This window comes from Coturnix japonica, chromosome 11 (assembly GCF_054131305.1).
Source record: "Coturnix japonica strain WE chromosome 11, WE-NBRP24, whole genome shotgun sequence".
Taxonomy (NCBI): Eukaryota; Metazoa; Chordata; class Aves; order Galliformes; family Phasianidae; genus Coturnix; species Coturnix japonica.
In genome coordinates, this window is record NC_140673.1 from 7,299,443 (window position 1) to 7,316,615 (window position 17,173).

General features: G+C 39.5%; 1 protein-coding gene across 10 annotated transcripts in view; it reads right to left on the reverse strand.

The window, feature by feature from the left end:
* The window catches only part of COL11A1 (collagen type XI alpha 1 chain), a 118,944-nt gene extending 102,414 nt beyond the window's left edge, over positions 1 to 16,530 (reverse strand). For all 10 annotated transcript variants that reach the window (XM_085512152.1, XM_085512151.1, XM_085512148.1 and 7 more), the window contains exons 1-3: positions 16,202 to 16,530; positions 3,424 to 3,591; positions 324 to 537 (exon numbers count right to left, since the gene is read on the reverse strand). In XM_085512152.1, the coding sequence (XP_085368278.1) occupies positions 324 to 537; positions 3,424 to 3,591; positions 16,202 to 16,316 (497 nt within the window). In that variant the 5' untranslated portion in view covers positions 16,317 to 16,530. The remainder of the gene's footprint in view (positions 1 to 323; positions 538 to 3,423; positions 3,592 to 16,201) is intronic.
* Between the last annotated feature and the right edge of the window lie 643 nt (positions 16,531 to 17,173).

Consider the following 17,173-nt stretch of genomic DNA (forward strand, 5'->3'; position numbering starts at 1 on the left):
GATGATCCTTAAAGTGAGACTATTGTTTCAGTCTTCTAAAAAACAGGAAGTCTTCTTTTGTTTAATTTTAACTTCCAAGGCTATTTCCTCACTCACAATTCATAGAAACAGAGAAATGGTTTGGTCTTATTTGTGACTCCGTACTCCATTTTAAGCTGGAGTTGCGTTCCACTGAAGAGTTCCTTTGATTTTGTACCACACCAATCCAACTATATGGAAATCATTAATAATTTATTTAATTATTCACAATATCTGTTTGGAAGGACTATGACATGATGTTCTGTGGTGTTTTTTTTCTTTTCATCTTAAATTTTTGCACTTACTTGCCATCAGCAATGTTGACTGTTCTGAAAAGAGGGTAGTCTTCTGGGGCAGGCTTTCCATTTTGGTCTTCAAAGAGGAAGACAGGGGATCTTCCAACTTCAACACCTACTTGCTGAATTCCTTGTTCATTGTAGATAGACAGGAGGAAGGACTGGATACCCTTTTTAGGTTTTACTGTCATCAATATTGAAAAATCTTCTGGAAAATCTCCATCTGTAAACAGAAAAAAGTATGCAGTTACAAATTCTGAAACTACCCTATGGACATTTAAATTTTTCTCTAAGGGGACCCTATATGCAATCTGTTGGGTTTTTTTGGTTTTTTTTGTTCTCCAAAATGAATATGGACAAAATTACCGTATGAAAACGTTTGCTCTCTTTTGTAACTGCGTACTTGCTTTAATTCTTAACATATGCAATGTCAGAGTTCTTAAAAAGCATGATTTTTAAAACTACTGTGAAAATGCTTAAGGCAGATGATGTGTACATCTAGTCTGGGTGTGTGCTCTTCAATCTGATTGTATCCTATGAAAAATACATAGGGGTTTTATCAGAAAGGTGACTTAAATGACTCATGCTTTCTTCGGTAGTTCCTGTTATCACTGCAATGACATAATATTTCCAGATCTTACACATACATTGTGAGAATAGAAGTAATATTCCTCCACTGTTTATCTATAATTCAAAAAACAAATAACTTTCAAACAGAAAATGAATTTAAAAGTTTATGCATATACAGGTTTTGGACACTTAGCTGAAACAGATATCAAAGCCTTCTAAACTATTTTTGGTTATTCATATAGTTCTATTTGGACAATATCAAAACTCATTATAAAATTTGGAGGAAATAAGAAAAATCCTTGGTTTTTTTCTAGAGGTACGTTCCTGTTATTTCTGTACTGCACTGGAAAAGGTATCTAATAACTGACAAAAAAGTAAATTAATAAGACAAAATTCTCAACAGTTATCTCTACAATAGTATAATGCCTTGCAGTCAGTGAAATAAATGTCTGTTGTACTCTGGTGAATATTATTAGATCTGCTTTAAAATGATTATTGAGTATCAATATTACTGAGTATCAATATGGGTATTGATACTCAGCCTTTGTTATTAGTTCCCTAGAAACTAGAAGTTAATCTGTATGCTCTGATGAGTTATAGGAGTTAGATGAAAACAAGCGTATGATGACTTACAACTTATTTTGTTTAGCTAAAATAGCATCACACAACTCAACCTTGTTTATCACGTGTTGTCTTTTCACTATCATTAAGTACTAAGAAAAAGGGACAGACTCATCCGAAGGTCTATAAGAATATTCTTTAAAAATTAAGGATTTCTTGTGATGGGGATAGAATGCCTGTTTTGCAGGACTCAAAGCAGTTATCATAATCACCTCCTACAAATTGTTTCTAGGTACTGAAATAAGGTAGCACGTTTTCTTGTATTAAGCAAGGTTTTGTGGTGGTTTCTTTTTACACTGCAAGTGACCAGTGCTTTTTACTTGCCTCTTGCACACATAAATGTTGCAACGAGCCATTGAAATCAAGCAAACTCCTCCTCCAAGTTATAACACATAAACTGAAAGCATTAAAAAGTACTTGAGTTAAGGCTGTCAAGGGCTATAGAAATTTAGAAGTAAGCCAACAACATGAGGTCAATCTTTGTCCTGGCATTCAAGCAAGAATCGAGTGAACAGTTATTAGTGTAGCTGTCAGATCACCTCTTCATGCTACAATATCATTCATGAACAAGTGTAAGACAACCCAAGCTCTCAGGCTCAGGTTTTCACTTAGCATCAAATGCCTGTGCTGTTCTGAACTTTTTAAAACATCAGTGAGTCAAACCCAGTTTAATCTTATGTCCAGTTGTATTTGAATGAACATTTAAAGTTTTTTTCTCACAGCACTTGGCTTCAAGGATACACATTCCAAAGCTCAGAGTATAAGGGTGACAATTACATGGTGCAGCTTCTGCAACTTTTCAGTATAATGCATCATTTTGCATCTCTTAATGACAGACTAGTCCAAACTCTGATAGCCTTACTTACTGATATCAGCAATGTGTTGTAAATTGTTAAGGGCCAGTGAATTGTATTTTCAAGCAGCAAGCTCTGTTAACTATAGGTAACTTTGTAGAAATGTTTAAAATGTTAATATAAATCTGACCTTTCTAGTGAATTTTGCTTTGGCTTTCTACCAAATGTAAAAAAATGAAGCGACAATTTAAACAATCACACAAGATACACTTGCACTGTTTGTAGCTATTTCCCATATTGCTTTGGGAATGCATTATTGCTAGGTGATAATATTTCACCATTTTATCTTTGTTGATATCCATATGACTGAAACTTTGAAAGACAAAAGTATTTTTCTTTGCTCACATCTGTGCTTGTAGAGGAACTTAATCAAACTCTATGTGATGTATCAAAGAGGGAAAATTAAATGTTCCAGGATTTTTTTAAATGTCCTTATAATCATTTTCCTCAATATATTTGGGTTAAATGACAAGAGTGACAGCAAACTAATGGAGTAAAAGCCTTTTTTCAGCATACAATTATTTTCTTCCAAGATGTGATTATTTCATTTTAGAGAAATTTGAGAGAAGTTGGAATCACATTCTCTGCTGTCCACAACTAGCTTTGTTTAGCCCTCCAAATACTCAGATACTCTTAAGTAACTCTTAGCAGATGGTACTTCTGGGAACAATATTGCAGTAGCCAGTCACAACTCATTTCTACCAGCATAGCATTGGTCCAGGAAGAATTGCTTTTAAATAGACTACTGAAACATGGAGGCATGCCAAAGCCACCGAATAAGCTTTCCTTCAGATAGAATCATGGAAAAACTGGGTAATATGACTTAAAAACTTGTTCTAGCAATGATGCAGAATTTGAAGAAGAGCTTTATCGCTGAAAACCATAAAAACAGTTTTGTTCCATGGATTAAGAGCACATCCTGCCATTTGTGTGCAGACACGCTTCTAGGGATAACAAAATTACTTTGTGGTACTGACAATGGACTACATGCTGCATTTTTAGATACTTTAAAAGTACAGGCAGTAAGATAATTTAACCAAGTAGTAGCTTTCTGACGGTCTTACCTGGGTACAGCTGCTTTGTTGGGGCACTGAGCTGTGCAGTTTTTGAAACTCTGTAGGCAACATCTGAGCCTTTTGAATTTCTTCTGTTAGTGCAAAATCCTGCTGTTCTTGATACTCCTTCCGGTGAGTTATGAAATTCTAATACTTTTAGCACATCAACTGGTTCAGCTGACAAAGTTCAAAAATAAGAAAAAGTTATCCATCTTCCATCCCCACAATTGGCAAAAAAATGTGTTTCATTGCAAAAGCATGTGTGTAATCATAACAGTAACTGCATCCTGGATTGATTTTCACAGACAACGCCTACATCAGAATGTTCTTTTAATGGGATAATTAATTTTTAAATATGTAAAGGTTTATCCAATCTAACATAAATGATGTGATCAGATATTTGGATGTCTTGACTCACTGAAAACCACAGTTTCCCAAAGGCAGGGAAATTTGGCGATTTAAATTTATAACACATTTTACTGAGTAACTTGTAAGAAGTATAACTAATTTTAAAAGTTTCAGAAGCATTCAGCTACTAATCTGTCAGAAACCAGTGTTGCTAACATTAGGAAATACAAATCCGAAATGTTTATTACAAGCTAATACTACGTACAATCTGAATGAACGCTTCAGTACAGTACAGAATCCTACAGATTCAATAAATTCAAACAATTATGAAATCAAAGTTACAATGGTCTGAAAATCCTGGAACACCTGCCTTCATCCTCTGGATGAATAACATTAGTAGATATACAGCTCTTTCTACATGTAACCACCATATTTTTTAAGTTACTGAATGAACACTCACATTGTTTTTTGGTAGTGGATGGCTATTTCTGCAGTATCTATAGTAAAGTGTACCAGTCAGTGGAAATATATATATTCATATATATAATATATGAATATATAATAATAATAATATATGAATATATAATATAAGTCAGCCACTGCTATGTTCTTTTTTTCCTTTGCTCTTTCATGTAATTTGTACCAGATTATTTTTCTTCATTATTATTTTTTTAGAACAAAGGCTGGCTGGAAAAGTCTTCATCCTTAAACAAGATTATTCATTACTTCATGCCGATTCTACTGCTAAAAAACTTCTAGTCATAAAACAGAATAATAGAAGTAAGCAATGTTCAAACCACAAATTCTAAATAACAAAAATGGGCATTTGTTAAAAGTCTATAGGTAACATTTATTTCCACAAACTGAATGTCAAGAATCATGAACAGTAAAAAAACATACTCAGTTTACAGTGATTTCTAAATAGAAAAGGCATAAGAATTTAAATAGACAAAAAGATTAATCAGCTCATCTCCATTAATAAAATGGCTGACTTAATATTTACAGACTGCAACAGAAACTGCTTTCTTGATGTTTATAAGAGACACTTCAAGCAATCACTGAACAGAAAATGAGTGTGTTAGAGTTCTTTAGATAAAGCAGACAGGAATTCATAAGTTTTAATATCCTTCTTCACAAAAGCATGCTTTTCATAGAAACCTACTTATCATTCATTCATAGAATCATAAATATCTCTAGTTGAAAAGGATCCAGAAGGATCTAAAGAGTCCAACTCCTAACATTCATCCCGTGAAAAACACAGGGTTTCTGATTTTGTGCCCCCTCCACAAATATTTTTGCAACATTCTTGTGTACGCCATTTTTAAAAGCAGATTAGGATGTAACCAGTCCAGTGCTACCGGCCTGATAGTCTCCTAGCTGCTACTGCCACTGAAAACAGGGCCTCAGTGTTAAAACTTTGCCTCTGTGCTTTTCCTGTGTCAAGCTGCCATATATTTGGATTTCAGCAGATGTTCTCTTTCCTACTAGAAATTTTGTTCTGGTGAATTTTGACATTTTTTTATGTTTACTGAAAGTATGGAAATGTAGTTGGAACAACCATGAACTTCTATATTTATCCTTACATTTATAGACAGGCTGATATAACATTAGTCTCAAAAGTTCTTCAGAAGTGCACCATGCACATTCAAATTACCTACACAAGGCCTCTACAGAAAGCACTAAATGCAGTTGCTCTTGATAAGTCACAAAGCATTCTTCTAGGAATCCAGCCAAAAATAAACAGGTCTTGGAAAACAGCAGAGCTTAGATCCTAACTGTTTAGAGTTATCCTGCCTGAATTATAAAGCAGGATGAGAAATACTTGCGTAGCCAACAAGTGGCCTGCTTAGAAGATCAGGATAGAGAGGTAGGAAGATGGCTCACAAATTCAGGGAAGAACACAGTCTAGAAGCTATCAACGGAGACTGTAATTGCTCTCTGCCAGTTTCTTAAGGTTCTGCAGCACTCAGTGTCGCTGTAACCTGTGAGTTTCACCTCTTCCTGTAAACTATCTCTTCTCTATGCTTCTCCCACAGAATTTCTGGGATGAAACAATAAGAAACAGCCAGAAACAGCATCAAGGCCACACTGTTTGCCTGTTTGTATGAAAGTCAAATTAGGATTACAATTTGTATGAGGGCTGCTCTCAAACTAATACCTCCCATTTTATAATGTTGGCCCAAGACATGCATATAAAGGACACCACTAATTTATTAGCAGACATAGGGCCGCTCACAATAATTTTCTCATAGCTTATTTAAGTGATTTTGCTCTGTAATATAATTCCCGTTAATAGTTTTCTCAGATGAGAAGAAAACTGCAAACTTTTGCATCCTTCTGATTTAGCACTAAGACCTGAGATTGCAAGGAAATAGACCACAAATGAGAAAGCTCTGTTCATCAGTCAATTGGGGTGCAGATAACTCTCCCTGTGAAACTTATGTATCAGCTTTGAAAACTGGACTATGTAAGTTTGTCAAAATACAGGATATAGATGCTAAAAGTCAGTCTTGTCATGCAGAGGCTTGATGGTCATACTGGCTTGATGCTTCGAGCCCACCTCCTGCAGGCCCTCAATAGAAGCCTATGTAAAGAAGCCTGTATTCTCCAGAGCAGAACCTGCATTTTTCAGGTGAAGCTCTCCTAAGTATCAGGCTGCAATCAAAACACAAGCTTCCGCTCTTTTATGTTTCCACTGATGGAGAACCAACTGCAAGTGGTCATTCTTCTCATTAAATACTATAGTGAGGTTCTCAATAGTATATATCCTTAATTTGAAAAACAAAATTCAAAGAGAGATGCACAGCTTTCACTGCCACTAACAGATTATGCAGTAGTAGCCAGAGCAAAATAGTTCACAGGTGCTGGGATTTCTGGAATGACAAAGGAGAATCCTTCAGAAATCACATTTTTAGAACACAGGGGTGTATGATCCTAAGTGTCTCAGCATCTTGCAGTTTATCATCCTGTTAATCAGATGGCTCCAGCATAATTTCATAGTTTTTTAATATAGTACAAGAAAATTTTAGCTATATACTACCTCAGCACCTGGAATAACACCATAGAATTGTAGAATGGCTTGAGTTGGAAGGGGCCATCAAATTCCACTCCTCCTCTCCTCCCTGTCATGGGCAGGATTGCCACCCACTAGATAACTTGTAACTTTTAATATTTAAATTTGTAGAGCCAAATTCTGGTCTTCATTACTATGGTATGACTGAAGTACCTCTACTCACTCAGTGAACTTTTCGCACATACTGGTAGGGATGAGAACATTTGGTTCACATTAAATGTAAAACGCAGACCATATTTAAGCTTCCTTTGCTTTTTTTCCCCACCCTAAGGTTTCTGTTTACTTCCTATGGAAGAAGAAAAGAGCAAGATAGAACTAGATTAGCAGAAACACAAGAACTTCTATGCTAGTTTAAATTATACCAAAATAAGTGTTAAAAGCATGTTAAGTAAGAAGAAAATCCACCTCTGCTGGCACCTCCCTTTTGGAAATTAAAAGGAGAAGAGCAAATGACTGAGCATGATAAATGGTTTCTGATCTGGTCCAGCTAAATAAATAAGGAGCATTTAGAAATCAGTGTGGGCTAATTAGCTCTAACCTGGATCCCAGATCACAGTGTAATACTGCAAGGTCAGGATACATTATGAGAATGAATTACATGAGGGAAACTTCATATGTTTTATGTTGCAGGTTTTTTGTTAGCATTTTCAAGGCTAGACTTCCTATGCCTACAATGATAAATTTACTTTAAATCCTATGGCAGTGCTTTACATTTAATGCTTTAATAATAGCATTTTTTTAAAATATAAAATCATAAATTGAAAAGAACCTGTAAAAAACTAGATAGATGTATTTTCATAGTTAGAAATGCAGCTTTCACTTAATTTCATTCCACAATCTCTAGTTTCCATAGGAATAAATCGGAGGCATTACTTTTGGAACAACCTAAGTGTATGCATGTTAAAATCTATCTGACACTGCAATGGGGAGCAGTATAGTACACAGAAAGCATAGATCAAAAGTGTATCTAATGGCAGCAGAAATATCTTTGGGATTATGTGAGCAGCAGCATTTGGGATGAAAGGGTAACATTGCTATGTATTATCTTCCAAGCCATAATCATGTTACAAGGCTAAATACCTTTATTTCAGTAACTTTGCAGCTAAGTAAATATTTTGATTTACAACAGATGCTTTGTTCTAATTTCTAGATAATGACCAACTGAAGCAATGATCCAAAACAAAAAGAGGTTTTCTGCACAGGCTTCTGTCCCAAATCTCTTTTAACAGCTAATGTGTTTCTATCAATCAATTTACACTTAAGCATGTGAAACACTTCAGCTCCTGTTTCTTCCCATACTTATCAGCTTCCATTCACAGCTTCTTACTGGAAATCTGAGTCTGCTGCTGTCACAAATTGACAAATTCTGTGTTGGATTAATTTCTTTGACAGAAGATGACCTGGGCACTCTGTTACTAAAAGTATTTGCAGAAAAAGAAATGCTTAGCATACTTATGTAATGATTCCTCCCAAATTCTTTTTGACTTCTATATGCTAACTGGCTGTACGAAAAGTTTCTAACCATCTTTTCCTACATAAAGCTCTAATGAGAAGCAGTCTATAGGTCAGTTCCATGAGAAGCTGCAGTTCATCACAAACATGAATTTCTCTTATTATATCATATCTTACATCTTAAGAGTTCAAAAATCTATAAGTGATCCTACCACAGATGTATAAAGTGGTACTCAACAGTCTTAGAACAAGTGTACATTGAAGAGAGATTATTTGTTGAGAGTTCTTTTTTGAGTTAATTTGATTATCCCTTTAAAGAAAACTACAAAAGTCAGAATGGCCAGTTGTCCCTATAAACAAAAAAGTCCCACACCTTGAGTTTTTTTCTGTTCTAAATATAATGGGCTGAAAGCCATCAGAAGCTTCAGTGAGCACTGAAGATAGCCCTGCACATTTTTGGGTAGGATACATGAAATCTGACATCTGTTCTCTGTCTAAGAACTGTACAGCAAATAATTTTTGACTACAGCTAATGGTGATGGTGATCAAGGACCAAAACGTTCAAGAGACTTTTATTGAAGGCAGGGATTGCAAAGTAAAACAATCAGCTTCTGTAATTTAAGAAGGAAGGACAGTCATCAGCCTAAAAGGACTGACAGGAAAGTATTTTTTATTTATATGGATATATCTTAGGAATCTGAGTGTGCTACAGTTTGTTATGCTTTCAGTAAAGTTGGTAAACACGACTTTTTCTTCTTCGCATATAATGAACACTGTGGGTTTTCTTCCTGAGCTATCATTGTTCTTCAGCAGTGTCATTCTTTTAATGAATGAAAAAATGAGAATTTATCAGGAATTATCCCAGAAATAGCCTGTAAGAATTGCAATCAGTAATTCATAATTGCTGAGATACGACCGTGTAGTAGAAAAGGGGTGCATCTGTCTCAGTAAAAAATCATTATCTGAGAAATTTATGAAGACAAATGTTTCTAAAGCACTATTACTTTACTTCATATTATTCCATAGAATCATGCTTTGTTCTGCCAGTAATCTGTTCCAACAGAACCACTGCAAAATTAAAGCTTAAGAGTGCTGAAACATTCGTCTTCAATTCTAAATTCTGTGGTGGTGTTGGGGTTTTTTTTGTTTGTTTGTTGGGTTTTTTTTGTTTGTTTGTTTGTTTGTAAGTTTAGACCACTTTTTTTTTTTTTTTTTTCCCCTAGATCATTTAAAGAGTAGCAGCTATTATAGCCTGGTAGGCTAAAATATGCATATTTAGTGGGTACTGATGAAAGGACTTCTTATAATATCTGTGGACAGGATCTCCAAAGTAGGACACTTTATGGTTAGATTTCTAGGTGTGTATTTAGGTGCTCAAATAGAAGGTCTTGGCTCCTCCTCTGTTTTGAATCAGCGTTACTTATTAAAGGCATCATGGACAACAGTTAGTGACTTTTTAAAAATTCTTTAATATTTGTAAGTGCTCATTCTAAGGACTACTATAGTTATAGTTTCCAGCTGGCACTCATTAGCCAATAGCTAAATGAATGGAAGAACTGAAAATATTTTCATGAACAAGAAAAAAAGCTTTAAAGGAATGGCTGGTCTTTGCTTTCTGCTGCTCACCTTTCAGAACAGTGCTTTCAGGCCAGAAATAAGGAGAAGTTGTTTTGTTTTGTTTTGTTTGTTTGTTAAAGCCTTGAAGACAGCTTTTGTCAAAGTTCTTCTACACAGTTTTGATGTAGCTACCATTTGTCTAACTGTTTCAGCAGTCCTCCTACTGTGAAATCTGATAACTTTTCCTGTTTGCATTCCTTGTCCTGGATTATTAGGTCAGTATCTGATTCTGTCAACAACAGCAAGCAGTTTAGTTTACGAGACAAACCTATGTTTGCTAAAACACCAATAACAACAAGTTCTGCCCCAATCCTGAATGATCTGCAAGAAAGTCTTCCCTGGCAGTGTTACAGTCTGGATGTGCTGAGCTTAGTCTTTTGACCTGTAGGACACGGTGCAAGAGCCATCTATTACTAGAAATCTGTGCTATTTCTAAAGCAGCAGGAGTGTTTTCATTCGTGTTTTTACCACTGCATATTTTAAATATTGTTTCTGTGGGCAGTTATGATGGGTATCTTTTAAAAACTGAAATACATGTAAGTAATTATTATTAATTTACTGCATTCATTATCTGGTAAGAATTAATACTGAAAGAAATGCCCAAGGGCAGGAATTCAAAAGCACATTTTAATCAAGATGCTTCACCGAGCTTCCCAGTATTTCAGATATGGACACTTTTAGGTTCTCACTGCAGGCTCTTGTCTCTGTAATCCAAACAATGCTTTCTTGCAGTCCAAGCACCAGATGACTTTGATGAGTAAGATTGCAGGCTCACTTAAATATTTAGCAAGAATTAAGAATTGTTCTTTCTTGGTTTTGTTATTTTACACAGCTCTAGAATATAACCTACGTCTTGAGGCTGACATTTCATTTTTGCATTCTATACTTTTCATCACTTAAAGCAAAACCTTGTTTGAGAGCAGACAGATTGTATAAGCAACACTTTTAATCATTTATTCAGCAATATTGACTAAAACTGAGCATTGAAGACCTGATGTCGATACCATAAAGCATGTCACTGTTGCTTACAAAGGATTGGGCTGCTTTCATCATCTGGTGTAGCCACCAATTTGCAATATTTTAACTTCTGTCTCAGTATTTCTAAGTTTCATGACTGTAGGAAATACTGAGACAGTGTTTCCTATTTGAAACTGCAACAGATAATGTCAGAAGTGTCTAACAGTGTTGAGACTTCTGGTAAACAGTCAAAAGTTCATTTTGTAAAGATGGTGGTGTCAGTACTTCTAAATGTGAAAATCAGCAACAAGTATGAAATTATTGGAGCATCCTATTCCTATTACCATATCAAAAAAAATGGTCATTGCTATAGGAAGAGACAAGGTGTGCTCTCGGCAATTAAAAATGAAAGAGATGACTTTCATTAACCACACAACTCAAAAATTCACCATACTTTCACAGATGTCAAAGTCATAATCTCCCATCTGATAGCAAGTCAAGGAAGCTAGTCCCAGTTCTGTACCCTGCTGATACTAACAGTTCAGCTTAAGCAGGAAGCAAGGTTGTAAAACCTTGACTGATTGTTTTTTCTTTGTTAACTATGAATGCTTCATTGAAACCTATCAGATTACTAAAATATTTTGAATGGATACACAGATGAGGAGACAGAATGAGTAAAGCATAAGCTATGGCAACACTAACAAAGCAACAACAATTTGACTTATAACTGCAGCTGAGTTAAATTGCAGGCTGCTAGTACTGGTATTCATAGCAGAATCAGGATGTTCAGCTTTTAATCATACTTTATAACACATATCATCATCATCATAGTATCATAGTCTCGTGTGGGTTTGCAAGGGACCTTAGAGATCATAGAGTCCAACCCCCGGGATTCAAGCCTCCTGTGTAGCAAAGCGGCACTTCTACCACTTGCGCCACAGGGGATTCGAACCCGGGCCCCAGTGTTGCAAAGCGGCATTCCTACCACTGTACTTGGCTTCCATAGTATAAGCTCTGCCAAATAACATCTACTTCACATACTGTATGCATTAACGCCTTGACATACACTAAAGTCCCAGCCCTAGAATTCACAAAGATTTTTACAACCCTTTATGTGTGATAATGTGTTAAAAAGAATTTAAGTTCTGTCAGATTCTATTACTATTGTTATAAAAGGGTCAGCAATTAATCCTTACATTTACAGTCTGTAAACTTGGTATTTAATACTGAGTAGTACAGTTATAAGCCATTGCAACAGGCATGAGTGTCCTTTTAAGCAACTGCCATCTACTGTGTCCAGCCAGAGGGCAAATCTGTGTCACTACATGAGACTTCACAGTCTTTCAAGACTAGAGATTCCACCCGAGCTCTGCTTAATTTATTTCCTCATATTATCAACAAATATTCAGATCAGTTATAACTGAATCAGTTCTAGGAGGATTTCTGAAAAGAGGCAGAGAGCTCTACAGAGAGATGCAACTTCTTTATCTTGCTGGCAGATGGAAATCCTGTTGTTCACCGCTGAATGAAACAAATCCAGGAGAGACATAATCGCTCCAGTGTGTTTTTGGTGTAACTTCAGCAGTAATGTCACTGCTGTGTTATTATGCTGCAGCCTTGTTGGAATTAAGGGCCCTGTTTGGAGGAGGCAAAGTATCTTTAAGCAAGACAACTGCAATAATGAATATAGTGATCCCTTTGCTACACTTTACCACTGACGCATGTACTAATTTTATCAGCAACATTTATTTTCCTTATTTCTTTTTTTCAGCAGAAAGAAAACAACATGCACCAGAAAAGCTTTTGTATCACAGATTTTTTTTTTCTAGTAATATTCCAATAATTGGTGCCAAAAGCACTGAATGTTTACATGCACTCCACATGTACTTACATATAGTTACATTTATTAGATACACACAAAGCTGAAGTTGAGAGATATGCTACAACTTCTTTTCCTGAACAGCCTGCAGTCTGAATGGTCCTCTCTGAGATCCTCGAGAACTCTTTTTCTAAATTAAATGCAAAGATTCATACTCTGGAGAATTTGCAACACATACCAGTCATTCTTCTGCCAGATGGCTGCTGCTGATGTTGATGTAATTATTTTACCCCAAAAGTAATTTTTTAAATGTAAATAATATAGTAAAACAGAGCTATGCATGCTACTCTCTTTTGCTCTATACTGGGAAGAGAGGACCGTTTCACCTGCTGATCCCTGGGACTCAGAAGAAACTTCAGCTAGGATCACTAGGACAATCTAGTCAAATCTCCCTTCGATTTAATAATTTTTGTCTATATTTTATCTGAGAAGCCTCTATCTGCTCTGTTTCAGAAGTTTCATGGCATTTTCTTAAACCAAAATTAGCACAAAAATAGCCATTTTACTGTGAAATAATAAAAAAATAATGACAGTTTCACATTCTATTTCAATCTTAAAAGTGAATCAAACAGTTAAAAGTGTCTTATATCAGTAACAGTTCTGAGAAGAGATTAATCCTTTTCTAGTTTAGGGACACCTTTTCATTACTGGTTTAGAGTAATCAGATACAGCAAACAGTTCTCATTCAATTAACAGATCCGTATCTTCCCAGTGTAGCTTACTCAGCAATTACAATTAAATATCAATATTGAGCCCACAGAGAAAACTGTCCTTTTGCCAGTACTAATGGACCCAGTTCTCCATGCCTTCTGCACCTAGAACTCCCAATAGTTTCCAAGCCTGTCCGGGAGAAGCACAAGGAACCTTTGTACTTCCTGAGATGACTGACTGTAAAACAGTGTCTACAGTATATGAGGAACCAACCTACTTGCCACTCACACAGTAAGTATCTTTACTATATATAGCTTTAAAGCCCCATTTTCAGTAAGAAATCTTAAATCTTTTTGCACTCAGAGCTGGATTGAAAAAGCTTATAAATAATAAAAAGGCTAATTTTTCATTTCTTGGCCATGAAAATTCAATCAGAATCACAATAGTGCATTGATGCCAGAGCCTTACAAAAAATTTATAGTGTTGAAGCCATGCCATTTGGACTAAATGAGTTTATTCATTCCAAACACATCACCAATAGATTTAGTATTAAAAGGTGAGGAAGGGGAAAGGAAATCAAAGGATGTCTTTTAAAATGCTGAATACTGTTTACTTTTGGCGAGTCCTAAAGCAGAAATATTTTCTAAAAGGAGCTGCTTAAGTGCTGGTGGGCACTGAGCTGACCAAATATGAGTCACTGGCTTTTCCATTCTGCTCCTTCTCATTTCTATAACCTTTTAAAAGATGAAATAACTCGAGCAGATCTTCACACCTCCTCTCTCTGTTCTGTGGATGACACCTCATACTTCTATTTCTTTTCTGTGTTAAATAAAGCAACTTGAAAAAAAGAAGAAAAAAAGAAGAATTTGAGGAATCTTTTGAGGTTTTTCTGAATGGAAAAGATTTTGCTGTCTTAAGAAGTCACCGATGTTTAATTCATCCTTTATACAAATGCATAATGAAATTTTCTTTATATTTCTTTACAAAGTGGCATTTTATGAAAACACAATTGAAGAATGCAGGTTTTAATTTAATAGATTTTATAAGGGCTATGATTCATATTTTACCGTAGTCAAACCTCGCAGCATTTTCATGTAGTCATATTGTTTCCCCACTGCAGTATTCTGTTTTATCTGAGTAGATTCCCGCTCCAACTTTCAAACGTGAGTTATCATGTCTTATTTTATCCCTATACTACTTTAAGTAAGGTGCTCACTAAAGTCACTTCTACTGTGCTCCCAGGAAAGTGACATAAAACATCAAAATCTATCATGCCTTTGTACACAGCGTTCCTTCTTCAATAAATTTAGTTTTGACATAGTAAATGGAATCTTTGAAGCTCTGTGAGATTAATTCATCTTCAGGAGTCCGTGGAACTGCAGAGAGGATGAAATTTGACCCCTTCAAATCCCTGGCAGAAATGGGACCAGCAGGGGGCAGAAGCCCTGACGGAGCTGACACCGCCAAGGTTGTGACCAGGTATAAAGGGCTTGAATGGAGACCCCGATCACCTTGCTGTGCTCCCACCAGGACACACGTTGATTCAGAAAGTGGAGATTCACACCGAGATATACTTCTTGAAAGTAATAATAATAAAAAAGCCTAAAAATTAAAACTTTATTGGTGGAGAGTTAAAACTCCTTCACAGATGCTGCAGGCAGGAACTTGATGATCCTTGAGGTCCCTTCCAACCCAAGTCATTCTATGATTTAACGATTCTGTGTCTGACGCACAGGAAAATGAAAACCTCAGACCCAGCGAGGCTGGCCCCCACATGAGCCTGCGGGCTCCAGAGAATGGGAAATGAAGGAGGGAGGAAGACGGGCAGCGTTTCCAGCCAGACAGGAGGCGAAGGGGCTCCTGCCACAGCGGCTCACGTATCGCAGCTCCGGAGATGTGCGAGCCAAGCTCACAAAGCCGCAGCGCACCGGACGGGACGGTGCGGCGGTACCCGAGGGCCGAGCCGTGCCTGGGGGCACAAATTCCCTTTCCTTAAGCAGGAGCTGCCTCCGTGTCCTTCATCTGCTGCAGGTCCCCAGCGGGCTGCACCGTACCCACCGTGTCCACGGACACCTAAGGGACCACTCGCCCCCCCCCCACCCCTCCCCTCTCCTCCCCCCGGGGGCGGCAGGAACGGGAGGAGGCTGGGGACGGCAGCATCGCCCGCGCAGAGCCCGGGGCTTGGCCCCCTCCTTCCCGGCCCGTCGTTCCGGCGTGCGCCCACCTGCGGGGCTGCCCTCCTCGGCGCTGCCAAGGGCCTCTGCCATACTTGTACCTTGTCGCCCTGGAAAACATTCTGCCCGCTGCGAGCCTTTGCAAAGGAAAAATCAGTGAGGGGAGGAATGGAGAAAATCCGAGAGGAGCCTCCACCCCCTGCTTTCCCCTTCCTCGCCTCCCCGAGGAGGCAGATGGTTGTCGCTCAGTTTCTGCCACAACTTCGTGAACTTCAGCAGCGTCAAGACTCTTTAAGTTCAACACAACTGAAAACTGTAGGCACACTCTATAAACCTGAGCCGGGTGCTGGACGACGGGAAATCGCTCAGCGCAACGCGTGTTTGTTTCACCATCCCGTCTCGCCAGCGCATCCCCTTAGCGGCACTGAGCCCAAAGCGGCGCCGAGGTGGGACGGGAGGCTCCGAACGGGCACCGCGGTCCTAGGGGCCCTCGGCGGGGTCCGCACCCTGGGCCCGAGCCCTCCGGGTTCCTCCTCGCCCCGGCAGCGGAGGCGCTCTGACAGCCCCGGCCTTGCCTCGGATCTCTTCCCCGACGTGGGGGGGGAGAGAGGCGGCCACGGCGCGTCCTTTCCTTACCTCCTCTGACCTCCGCAGCCTGGAGAAGGACAGCGAGGGTGATGACCACGGTCACGGCCGAGTCCCAGAGCCACCTTTTCGTTTTCCACCGCGTGCACCACCTCTGCATCTTCATGCTGGGCGCCCGCGAGCGTGAGTTAAACCCGGGCGCCTTCAACTTATAACTCCGTCCTTTCCACAATATTCCCAGAGATGATTTCTCCTATAGAGCCATACGTGACCACACCGAAGGGGATTCTCTCTCCCTCTCCCGGCCCCGCGCAGGCCCCTCCGCCCCGTGCTCCCCGGTGCCCTGCCTTCAGACTGAAGGGAGACGAGGGGCTTTAATCAAAATGCACAGAGAGCCGCATCCCCCTAAAGGCTTCATCCCGTCAGAGGGCTGGGCGAGCGGCTCCGGGGCCACCCCTGCGCCCAACTGACAAGGCAGCCGCCGCCCGGAGGCCAATCGCGACGCACCCCCGGCCGCCCACAGCACCGCCCTCCGCCTCGGCGGTGGCACACCGGCCGCCCACGGCACCTTCGACAGCCGTGTCGGTCAGCAGCGGCTCTCCCGATGGGGAGCTTAAGGAACAGGAAACCGCCTTGCGGGAGCGAGCCGGGGGACGCCGACTGCTGTGTGCTGTGTGCTGTGTGCTGTGTGTGTGCTGTGTGCTGTGTGCTGTGTGCCGTGTGCTGTGTGCCGTCCCCGGGGCTCGGAGTCCCCTCGGCTCCGCCGCCCCCCACCCCACCGTGGCGCTGCGGAGCATGCGCAGTGCAGCCCGCGGCGCCCCTCGGAGGGGGCGGGAGGGGAGCGACTGTCCGGACGAGTGGAGCTGGGAGAGCCGGGGGGTTGTGAAGGGCGGCGTGGGAGAGGAGAAACCGGGATGAGAGAGGGGCTGGGGGCCATTAGGGCAAGGCCTGCCCCGGCCGTGAGCTGCGCATCTGCTCCCTTTGCCCCGTGCGAACGGAGGGAGCGGGAGGTGAAGAGGAATC